The following is a 12,638-nucleotide window of genomic DNA, read 5'->3' on the forward strand; positions in this document are numbered from 1 at the left end:
TACATGGCATACTTGTAAATGTGGCAGTATAAATCTTGATAAATTCTGCATGTTTTTTGTAGTCTCTATATTACAGAGAACACTCTGTTACATGTAGCGTTTTCTGTGAAGAGAAATCTGTTTGGTAGATGTTTTGCTGTTATGGAGGCAGTGACAGTAAATATGTTTTACTGTGTAACTGCCCACCTGGATGCATCCAGTCTCACTTGGTTACCCTAATGAAATAGGCTACTAATCAGTCTTTACGAATGTAGTCATGATGTTCTTGAACCAAGGAATATCTGTCATTTTTAGTATGCAGTTAGCGAGTTTCCTGCTTTGCCCCTCTTAGTTCCCAAAGGATGCATGTGCAGTGACTACAGTATGGGAATATCACCTGCTCACACAAGTAATATAATACCTCAGAGCAGCTCTGCATCAGCCCCATAACGGCATATGGTCCTGTCAAGTCCCTGGTCTCCACTGAAGTTACAGTAACTGGAATGCATGCCCCCTGTAAACAACCTATAACATCATGGATAAATTAACAGATGAATGCTCATTAATCCTAACCTTCCTAAACTAGCTCAACAGCACCTGTGCTGATACTCAAACCTTGCTTGCTGGACTCATAGGAGGAAGGCTCTCATTTCTTCACGATATACCAAGCTTAGCAAAAGCAGGTTTACACAGCCAAGACAAGGTATGATGAACAGCCAACACACTGCATCTTAACCCATCATGACCCTGATGTGAAATGACAACCGTGATCACATATGTATGCATGGTCCGCGGTATCGGTACAAGTTCTTGTAGTAGCTACTTGGGATTAGCAGTGATTCCCTAGTCTCTCACGGAGGTCTACATAAAGATGTTTAAAGAAAATGCTGCACCTCATCCTCCAAATAAGAGGGAGCAGGCTGTTGTGTGCTCAATTTGACCACTGTTCCCACCCAGTAACTGGCCCTCTGGCACCCAAGTTACAGTCTAAACACAGATTGCTTTTGCCAGAAAAACGAGAGTCCCCTGTGGGCCACCAAGTTGGCAGTTGTTCACTGTTACTTCATGACATATGGCAGCACTTACACATAGCTTACATAGTCAATTAACTCTTTCCAGTGACATGTGATCATGCTTAAAGACTGTAACCGAGTTTTATATACGACAAAAAGAAAATGGAAGCATTGCTCATAAATTTCCTAACCTGCAGAAAATTATATAATTTTAAGCAGAGCACAATCTACTGCAGTTTTAACACACCAGCTTGTTAACTCATGTATGACTAAATGCAATAAATCAGTTCCAGTACATTTTAGTTATTTTTAAAATATACTTTAAACATTACTATAAAGCATTCTAGGTACCGCCGACCATTCTAAAATATGCTTGAATGCATTTGCTTAAATATCTAAAAAGGCATTCGTTTTTAAGCTTAATACAGGTACCAGTGCAAATTGTAATAATACCTGTAGTCCAAATGAAGTTGTAAACAGGTGTTCAGTTGACATACCTGTCTTTTCCCAGATTAATACCGGTGTCATAAGCTCGAGCTACAAGGATCATGGAAGGCCGGTCTCCAGCTTCTGCAGCCATGAGTAGGTAGTTAAAGCCTTTGATTCTGTTCTGCTCTGTATCCTAAATATTAATTAGAAAAACAGTAAAGGTATAAATATCATCTAATCTGTGTATGTATATATGTAAGTCTGTGAGGGAAATGAGATGGGTGGTGCAAGATTCACTACAGCAAACACTACAAAGACAAAAAAAAAAGTTGAAGATATTCTATTCAAAGTCCTTCTTCCACTGTGCATATGTGTATTTTTGTGTGTGTGAGTGTGTGTGTGTGTATGCAAATATATCTATATATATATATATATATATGTATATATATATATATATATATATATATATATATACCTATCTATCTATTTGTGCCTAGATACTTCCTACCCAAATGTCTGTTATGCATCACAGTTGTATACGTAAGGCAAAAGGCTTGCCTAGTAACAGAACACTTCTTCACAGTAATAGGGGTGTGGCATAGCTGGATCTGTCCAGTCAGCAAAATAAAACCACAATGAAGCTGCATTTCTACTCATTTAATTCTGCGTTCTGCAGTTCACGCTCAAACAAAGTTCATCCCTTTGTCTCTGCAATGAGTCAGTGGCAGCATGCCAGACCTAAGGGTGTGGAAAGTGTCCATGACACCCACCCTACTGCTTTTTGTGCTAGTGGTTATCTATTCATATTAGTCACTAATGCCTGACGGTGTGTGTGCACATGTATGGGGAGGGTGCATTTTGTGTGTGTGTGTGTGTGTGTGTGTGTGTGTGTGTGTGTGTGGGTGCGGGCGCGTGCGTTCGCATGTATCTGTATGTGTATACTGTTATCCTGCAAACAATGTCTCTGTACTGTCACCATGCTAGCAGAGTCCTAACTTTTCACAGGTTACTCTGAATGGCTGATGTAGTGCTGCCTTATAGTGATGTCCTTACTGTTTTGCTTTACACACTTATTTACTCTTGTAAATGTTCTACACTCTCACAACTGAATTTTTATTCCAGATAGACTTAGCAAATCTCCAAAATGTAATATGCAAATAAATATGCACGCCATAAAGTACAGTTGCATGTCAGTATACTTACCATAGCAAGAGATCACTTTCACAGTAAATCATATTTGGATTTTGCCCACCTTATAGGTCTTCCATTCCCAGACAGAAATGTCACTAGCTATGCCTTAATCCCCATGAAGAACAATGCTGGTCTTGCACTAGCTTCAAACTCTGGTAGATATATAGAAATAATACTGAAATTACTCAAAGCTTTCCTCAGTTCTTCAAGCCCCATAAGGCCTCCACAAGGCCTTGTGATTGCAGTAGGCTAGTCCTTTAAAGCAACTAAATATGACTGTAATAACAATGCTTCCTAAAATGTGTAATACAACATCACAGAAATAAGAAAGATATGTACACCTTTTACTGGGTGGGTGGAGGTAGTGCAGTTTAACTGATACAATGACCTCTCCATGAAGGCCTGCTGTTGTCTTAAGTATCCTTGCACACAAGTAACTGAAGATCATTTTAACAGTAAAATGTAACATTTGGGTAGATTCACAAGCAGTACTATCAGATCCAAGGCAGGAGGACAGCTACATGGTCCCCTGATGTACGCTGTGTCTCATCTTGAACTATGTATCTAACTTGTAGCACTCTATGAAAGTGCAGAATGTAGACAATGTAGCAACTTCTAAAATATCTTGCGTGTAACATTTCTGAACATATATACATACACACTCATACAGGTTCAAATGGAGGTAAAAGTAACTTTGCCTACATAAACTTCAAATCCTGAGGAAGATAGAAATGGCTTTTTTGAAAATCTTAAGTGAAACATTCCTTTAAGAAAGGACTTTAGAAAAGGATTCAATGACTGGAAGAAAGCAGAGATTAGAGAAACACGAACTGTGATAGTTTAAAAAATCTAGTAGCATTGATAAGGGACAGCGTAAAAGATAAAAATTTTACAATATAGTTTGGAATAAAATTTCTTCCACTTTTGTAAGCAACAGTTTCTTGTATTATGCCTTTTAGCTCCCTTTAAATATTTAAAACTTGAGAGAAAAAAGAACTACCACACCAAATTCTGTCCTCTTTGCGGAACTTTCAGAGTTTCGATATTGGGATATAGCATTCTGCTTTCTTGATGGGCCAGCAACAATTTGTGTAGACGTAATGGTCTTAGTGAAAGAGAAATTGAGCTCATAAGCAGTGAGAACTACAGAATGAACTGGCACCCCACCTAAGTACCATGTTCAGTCATAGCCTCACCTCAGGCTATGTGCCCACTGAATGACGCACAGCGACAGTTATCCCACTCCACAAAGGGGGAGCCACCACAGACCCCGGAAACTACCGCCCCATTAGCCTAACAAGCCTGGTCTGCAAGGCTATGGAGCGTATCATCATGGAACTTATAAACAATGACATTGGTAATCTCCAAACTCAGGACCCCACCCAGTTCGGGTTGTAAAAGGCAGATCATGTCTCCTAAACCTGATAGACTTCTTTGAAGCAGTCACCAAAGCCGTAGATGAGGGTAAGGTGGTTCACACAGCCTATCTAGATCTCGCCAAGGCTTCTGACACCATCCCCCACTCTGGAATTATAGATAAACTCACTAAACTAGGTATAAATCCCTATGTCACAAGATGGGTTGCCAACTGGCTCACTGACAGAACCCACACTGTGAAAGTAGCAGACTCCAAATCCAGCTTCAGACCAGTGACAAGTGGAGTACCACAGGGTTCAGTCCTGGGTCCTCTCCTGTTTGGTATCTACTTCTCTGACGTACAGGCCAACACAGAAGGTCTTTGGCTAATGAAGTTCGCAGATGACTGCAAACTAGGAGCCATAATCAAAACTCCAAAAGATGTGGACATCCTACAAAAGGGCCTTGCTGAGACAGACGCCTGGTGTTAAAGCCATGGCCTCAAGCTCAATGCCAAAAAGTGCACTGTCATTCCTTTTGGTAAAAACTCAGTACCCATGAACTACCACATAGGTGGTAGTCTATTTAACACCGAAAGTGTGATAAGAGACCTTGGGACACAGGTGGACAGTAGTCTCTTCTTTGATAATCACATTGCCACAGTAGTCAGGAAATCCTTCTATGTGGCACACCTCATCACAAAAGGTTTCTCATCCAGGAAAAAAGAGGTCATTGTTGCCCTCTACTCGTCACTCATTAGACCCATTATAGAGTACAATGCCCCTTTTGGTATGTACCTCACAAGACATCTACACCAACTGGAAAGGCCATAGAAATACCTCACAAAGAGAATTACCGGCTTCAAAGAGATGCCCTATGCAGACCGTCTCAAAAAACTGCAGCTTTACTCTGTTGCATATCACCTACTCAGAGGGGATCTCTGCCTAACACACAAAGCTATGTCAAACCCAGAGCTTTTAGACATGCTCCACTTAAAGAAATCCCAATCCCTACGAGCTACACGCTCTAGGGACCTAAACCTTGTCACCACATCAAACAGAACATGCTGGAGGGATAGATTCCTGTCCGAGAGACTTCCCATACTCTGGAACAAACTACCTATCTATATCAAACAAAGCTCCTCATTAGCACTGTTCAAGAAAAATCTTGATGATTGGATGGGAGATAGGAAATTCACCCCAGGGATCACTTCTGTGACTCTGCTCGACAGTGGCACAGGAAAATAATTTTCTTGGGTGGCGAAAGCCAGGGTACCTTTGGCTAGGCTTATATAGGCCCTAGGGCCGACAGCCTAGTACCTACCTATGAACCTATGAAAACCAAGACTGTCTGGGCCAAGAGGCAGCTGTTAGGATTAAACTGGCTTTGTCTTGTTTTTCGTTGCAGAAAACTGTTTTGAATTAAAGGAAAAGAAGGGGAAGTGTCCACAAACACTTGAGCCCAATGAGAAGAATATCACCTTCCACAATGTTTCGTAAGTACAAAATCTGGAAGTTGATTATGGTGGATGACAACTTGAAGAAAAGAATAACACATTTTTAGAAAAGGAGTTTCTGTAAACAGTGGTTACCAATGAACCATACAAATTTTCTGTAACATTAACATCAAATAACTTTTTGTAACTTCTTTGTAAGTGAAGCAGATACCCCAATCATCATTGGTAACAAAACCAAAAATATCCTGTAACAGTACCTTGTCCCCCTTCCAAACCATCCCGCACCTGCATCATGTATCAATCTATGGTAGGGATTTGTTGGAACCTGGGTCAAAAATAATCCTTATTTCAAAGTAACCTATAACTAAATCTGTATGAAGGGGGCAAAAACTGCCCTACTGCAGCTCCTCACAACTGCAAATAGCAATGATCCTGAAAATAATAATAAAAAAAATCTTATACTTTTTGTCAGTTTTAAATGGAACTCTTTGATTGGTTCATTGTACAATTTAGGCTATGATAACAAATACCTGACAGCCTCCAGTTCCATAGCATGTGGAACTGATGTGCCTAAAGAACAAACACATAAAGTACACGTGTACCAAATGGTTTCTAGATTTATATCAAATGTGGTGTAAGTTAGTAGCATAAACAGGACAACACTGGGGAGTCAAACATGATTTATGCATTTTAGTAACAGATAAAACAATTATGGAAGGGGGCTCTTTCACTGTCAATTCACTCTTTCGGCTTTGCACATTCAGTTACAAATGACCGTTGTTCCTAATGGAAGCCAGACAGGTTTATGAAGACACTTTCAGCAAGTGCCATTAAAGCAAATTAATTTTACTGAGAACCACTTTTAGAAATAATGGAGTTTGCACTTTTAGCCATTGTTATGGTTATGCAACTGTGGAGTTTTTTATAGATATATATATATATATATATATATATATATATATATATATATATATATGTAAATTTGAAGGTGTGGAGGGTTTGGAGGAGCTTAAATCTCACAAAAAATACACTTTGAGATTCAGTGAATGTGGTGTCTTTCTGCAATTTAATTTCGCTCTGCTGTCAGCCACTGAAATGTCGTTGGCTTGTCAACAAGAACATTTTCTAATTGAGTGGGACCATTTAGAAGGAAATGCCAGTTAGAATTTTCCTTTGTATTACCTAAAAGTATTTACTCCCAACAGGCTTCACTGTTGAAAGTCTTTCCACTTCACATAAGCATAACTCCAGGATGTTAACTATTACAGTAACTCTAAAGACTGTTCTTTAAAGAAAAGCACTGAGATATTACTCACATCTACTGTGACATCTGCAACAATGTGGTGTGGCAGCTGAGAATACATGAGGCCCAGGTTAACAATGGCTTCCAGTTCTCCACAAAGGGCTGCATGCTCCAAATGGTAAACGGCTGATTCCCTGTCCCACTCCTCCTCCTTGTCACAGAATCGACCAGCTTCATGATAACGAACCATAGCTAAATGGACCTAAAGTAAAGAGAGACCAATACTTAATAAAAAAAGAGGCAGCAACAAGTATGAGTAATGAATTTTTCAGGATTTCCTTTAAAGGCCTCAAAATGGCTTTAGAAGCTCTCTTCATCATCTTGGCACAAACTATATATTTTTTTATTTTTATTGATTACTTTGTATCACATCTGATACTTTTTTCTTGCTTATATCCATTTGATAGTACATTCATTCCTATTAATTCTTCCTGCCGTGAAACTATAACACACTGTTGTGTCACATTATTTCCCATTGTAGAAACAGCACAATATTACAATTTCAGATGCAGATAAATATCTGAAAAAAATTAAACAAATTTTTAAGACATGTTGTTCACTTAATAAGCAATGCTGACACTATGATACTGATACACACGCACATACACACAAACATATATACAATTATACCATGACGTTTAGAAAATGACAGTCTCAAATAAAAAAAAATCAAATTTCAAACGATCAAAACATAAAAAAATCAAAACCCCATAAAATTCTTTCAAAAATCAATTTTAAACATGGCAAGCCCCTTGTGCTCCCTACTCCTACAGCAACTTATATTTACCAACTCCAAGATCACACAACAGTGGGGAAAGTTCAAACTCCCACTCCCTGCTGTACCATGAAGCTAGTCGAACAAGGAAAAAAAGCTGGTACAGCCGACAGAAAATCAGCTGACTTGAAACTACTGGCTGTTTTTCTGTTCAAGACTGTGAAACAGTGGGCATCAGGCAGTTTGCCCTTTTCCCACTGTAGTGTTATCTTGGAGTTGGTATATATAATTATCAGGTGGTGTGGGGTGCATGGGGGGGTGCTTGCCCCCTGCAAAAATGTTTTTTTTTTTTTTTTTTAATTTTTGATCGGCTTCTGTTCGACCAGTTGTGGTTGATCAGTTGCTGTTCAGTTCTGTAAATTTTTGATTTAGTGACATATGTGCACACATACACACACAAACACACACACGTAAGCCAACTCCCATTTATGCACTTCTATTTACAGAAAAAATATGAGTACTACTGACATGCCATAAATGTTAAGACAAAAGAACAAACTGTTAGAAAATAAAACAACTCATTCACATAAGTTGCTTACCTTCCCAAGTATAGACTTTCCAATCTTCCTTTCAACATCCAAAGCGTTCAGCCGTTGCACTTCCAGAGCAACACAAGATGGTCGGTGAATGTTGTTACGGGAAGAATGATACTGATTCCACCTTTCTACACCCAGCTAGTCAGGAAAAACAAAAAACAAAGGAAACAAATAGTCCTAATGTAATACTATAGCAAAGGTACAGAAAATTATGAAGGTTTCATATCACTTTACCAAAAAAAAAATGTCAATCAAATTTTAATAGAACCATTTCAGTAGGTTCTTAAGAACACAATGTCAGGTAAAGATGTGAGGATGTGAGTGCGCAACACGTTAAGTGTGACCACTAAGTGAAACACTATTGACTACAGCTGTACGTGAAAACTGCCCCATACTCTAAAGTGAAGGCTAACAAAACAATATATATTTTTTCATTCATATGGGAGGGGGATGCAGCTTCTACATCCCTGTTAACATACTGCAATAATTGTTTTTGTCAGAAAAATCACATATTTCCTTACATTCATTGTTCTGTAACCTCAGCATTGGAATATTTAAAAGTTAAAACTAATGATTATTTCCATCTTCCATTTTTAAATGTTAAATATTTGCACATGTGTACTGGTGAAACAGGGTGTTCATTTGGCAGCTAGGTCTATTTGATGAGTTTCATATGGTGAGATTGCACTCAGCGATATGACCTTTGTTACAGTGGCATGATCTTTTTGAAGCTGTGCTGTCCACTCTTACCTCATTTTGTGCAACTTAACGGTGACAGAGTGTGAAAAATGTGACTGGAACTGATTAAACACTTACTGATGCCTCCGTGAAAGCATTCAGAATGTAATTCAGCCTGCATTCGATGTACATATTCTTCATATTGCTTTTCCAGGTACTTGGTATTGTCGAATTTGGCATCAGTAAATTAACTTTTGTATTAGGAGTCACTGTGAGTTTACTGAACTCTCCCTTACTCTTGCTGTCTTTGTCAAAAAAACAAAAAACAAAAGTAGAAGTCAAGTATCTTGACCGTGTGAATGCTGCGACTGGGCCTTACCTAGCTTCCAGGCCCATGCCGCTCTTTTCTCTCCAATCTCCTTTTCATTCTTTCTACTGACTGATATCACCCTCACAGCGTGCCAAAGCTTCACCATCCTTCTTAGAAATTAAATTCTCCTCATTTCTCTTAATTCATTCCTATAGAAAACCAGCCATGATGTCTATGTTCTCCCACCTTTTGCTCTGTAAACGATAATGTCTTCCCTTTCTATAATGATGCCATATGCACAGTTGTATCACTTTCACTGCCCTTCTCTCTCACTCTCTTTTTAATTATTTAATTGCTAACTGTGAAAAACTGACTGGTATGACGAGTCTTTCAACAACAACCCAGGGCAGAGGCAAATATAAAAATGTCGCAATATGAACACATTAAGGCGGTCAAACAAATATCTGTACTTTAGTGACTGTATTGTATCTGCCAAATAATTTACAATTCCAGCATTTGTCATCATATTTGACATAATCAAACGGCAGACTGTAGCTAGCTGATGTTTAGATGGGGATATGCAGGTCGGTGAAAAAGAGGGATATGTGGGAGTGACAGGCAGAAATCGAGGTTTGTAGAAATGGCTGGATGAAATGAAAGACAATATGAAAGAAAGTAAGGAGTTACCTGGATAAGGTTTTAGAGGTACCTGTATTGTACTGGGGCATTGATAGTCTTTAGGCTATCCAGTATCAAGGAAATTACTTCTTGACCATATTTAACAGCTGTGAGGTGACCTAAGTTTTCAAATGAAAGAGTGATTGGCTATTCCTAAAAATGTTGATGCCCAGTATTCTTAGTAGCAGGGACCAGCATTCTTTTTTTTTAACTGCATTTGTTCATCACATTATTGATTCATAACGTGCGTTCACATACATTATTTACACTGAAAAGAGAAAAATCTCAACAACAGTATCTTCTGTTACTGTGTACATTGTGCATTACACATAAAAGGACCATCACAATTCTGTTCTTTACTTGTATACATTACAATATACTCCAGTACTTTTCAATTCCTACCAACCTATTTACTTCAGTTATCTACTTGAGCCTTATATTGCATACATATTTTATGAAACTTGCTTCCTCCATCTTGTAATGATCCCATCTCTAATTATTACGTTCACTACTTCATTTACTGCTGGCTTAATTTTTCATTTCCATTTTCATGTGATTGTTTTGTGGTTGCTAATAACATTAAAGTTAGTAAGGATGCAACTACTTCATGGCAGTTTCTAAATCTAAACTCCCAACTGAGTAGCATCATTATCTTAGTTAACATATGTTACCTCAACAACTGTAGGAGGGCATTTTGCAAGGAGTTGTGAAATCTGTTTATTTACTTATTTTTTAGTTAGTTTTCTTTAGTGAGGTAGAACACTCATCAAGTTTGATCATTTGCACGCTCAGCTCGCGTAAACCGTTAAGTACACGCATTCCCAAAAAAAGTTCCCAAGTTTCCTTTTCCTTTTCATCACATCTTCAACTACTACTTGAGGGAAAATTAAAATCTTCTGAGTCTGGCGGGGGGCACTTTTGAGAATGATCTCTCGCTCTCTTGAACTATCTGAAGAAGGTGGTCTATACAGGTATATTCAGCCTTGCTGGTCTGCAGGGGGTACTGGCAACTTCTTATTTTTACATTTTTTAAATAATGGCAGGCAAAAATGATCTTCTAACTGTATGTCAGCTAGTGTTTATTATGAATGCACAATGATGTTCTCTCAGATTTGATAGAGTTTGGAGCTGAACAGTTTCGCTTTCTACAACAAATTAGAATCATATGCTGAAAACAGACATTTTTTTCAACAAGCCTAAATTTTGGAATTAAACTATGTGCGTAAAACAGTGGGCAACGTTGTAACACAGTTTAGGTTAAACTGACTGTTCTTTGGATAATCTATCCATTGTGTGAAGCAAAATCAGCCTGACTCGATGGTGCAAAGGGATGGAGCCCTGACTGTGAACCAACTGACTATGGCTTCATTGGCAGCTCCAAAACCAGAGAATCCAGGTACGGAGGGAGGGAGGAATAAAAGGGATTGGCCCACTTGCCTTTCCAGGGGGAGAGAAGGGATGCAGGCAGAAGCACATGAGGATGTCACAATTTCTACACTGCAGACTGAGGAATCTGCCCCCCATGCTTTGGGAAAGATGGGCAGGCCAGCCTACTGCATGCCCCCTTCCATTCTGCAGCAGACCGAGCTCAGTGGATGTAGTGAAGCAAATAGAAAAAAAAATCAAACCACTCATGATGTCTGCTTAAATCATGGCCCTTCAAGGCTGATTCTCAGCTTGTTGATGAAGGGAATAATAAGTCAGTTGGCCAAGAGAAGACTGATGATCAACAGGCAGCAGAGTTAAAGACAGCCAACAAAAACAAAACAAGCAGAAAATACATATTTAAGTCACTAACGATGGATTCATACAACTTAAAGGTGACACACGGATTCAAGAGATTGCCAAATGTGTCTCTGCTGAGATTTTTTTAAAGTCTTGAACTGCACAGTGTGTGTTTCAGTTGTATTCCCTTTGGGTTTATTATTTGCAAGTCAGTTAAATACCTGTGCAAAGTCAACCTGGAGTGCAATTTTCATCTTCTAAGGAGCTGCATTTTTCAGACATGACCAGATCATTACATATAGTATAATGCTACAATTTTTCATGACTAACTGAAGGGGATTAATGGAGAGGACTAACAAATCTCTCTGGCACCCCAGCTACAAGTCAGCCAGATGTACAGTATTCGTTATTGCTATTAAAGGCAATTGTTTTGTTTTGTAGGTAAAATGCAAACCAGGTAATAAAAGCATCTGAAAACACAATGACTTAGTCCATTTAGTAGAAGAAGGGTGATTGACAGTGTAAAAGCTCATTTAAGGTCCTACACATATAGCACCTGTAAGTTTACCAAGGTTCACGTTTGTGTATACAAAATCAGATAATGTTTTAATGGCAGTGAGTGCACACAAACTGAGCATTAAGCCATGCTTTTGCCAATGTGGTTCATGTGTATTTATGTAGTGTGGTGCTTGTTGGCACATTGATTATCACAGAATCTTAGGTAGTAGGGGTTCATAGGTTGGTACTAGGCTATCGGCCCTATGGCCGATACAAGCCTAGCCATAACAGTTCCCTGGCTATTTCTTCCCACACTATTTACTTCCCTGGACCCCTGTCTAGCAGGGTGACTGACGTGATCCCCGGGGTGAATTTCCTTTCTCCCATCCAATCTTCAAGGTTCCTTTTGAAGAGGGCCAAAGAGGCGCTCTGCTTGACATGTATGGGCAATCTATTCCAGAGTCTGGAGAGTCTCTGGGTCAGGAACCGATCCCTCCAGCATGTTTTGTTTACTGTGATGACAAGGTTTAGATCCCTGGAGCATGTGGCTCTGAGGGATTGGGATTTCTTTAAGTCTAGCATGTCCAACAGCTCTGAGTTTGACATGGCCTTGTATGTTAAGCAGAGATCACCTCTGAGTAGACGATATGTGACAGAGTATAGCTGGAGTTTTTTAAGGTGGTTAGAGCAGGGCATCTGCTTTAGGCCTGT

At 39.1% G+C, this 12,638-nt stretch overlaps 1 protein-coding gene across 5 annotated transcripts in view; it reads right to left on the reverse strand.

Annotated features, from left to right (window-relative positions):
* Nucleotides 1–12,638, reverse strand: part of EEF2K (eukaryotic elongation factor 2 kinase) — a 469,356-nt gene that overhangs the window by 38,897 nt on the left and 417,821 nt on the right. For all 5 annotated transcript variants that reach the window (XM_044089631.1, XM_044089635.1, XM_044089634.1 and 2 more), the window contains 3 exons: nucleotides 8,042–8,176; nucleotides 6,741–6,929; nucleotides 1,490–1,614 (listed from right to left, as the gene is read on the reverse strand). In XM_044089631.1, coding sequence (XP_043945566.1) covers nucleotides 1,490–1,614; nucleotides 6,741–6,929; nucleotides 8,042–8,176 — 449 coding nt within the window. The remainder of the gene's footprint in view (nucleotides 1–1,489; nucleotides 1,615–6,740; nucleotides 6,930–8,041; nucleotides 8,177–12,638) is intronic.

Source organism: Protopterus annectens, chromosome 12.part0, assembly GCF_019279795.1.
Source record: "Protopterus annectens isolate FY-2018-M chromosome 12.part0, PAN1.0, whole genome shotgun sequence".
Taxonomy (NCBI): Eukaryota; Metazoa; Chordata; order Ceratodontiformes; family Protopteridae; genus Protopterus; species Protopterus annectens.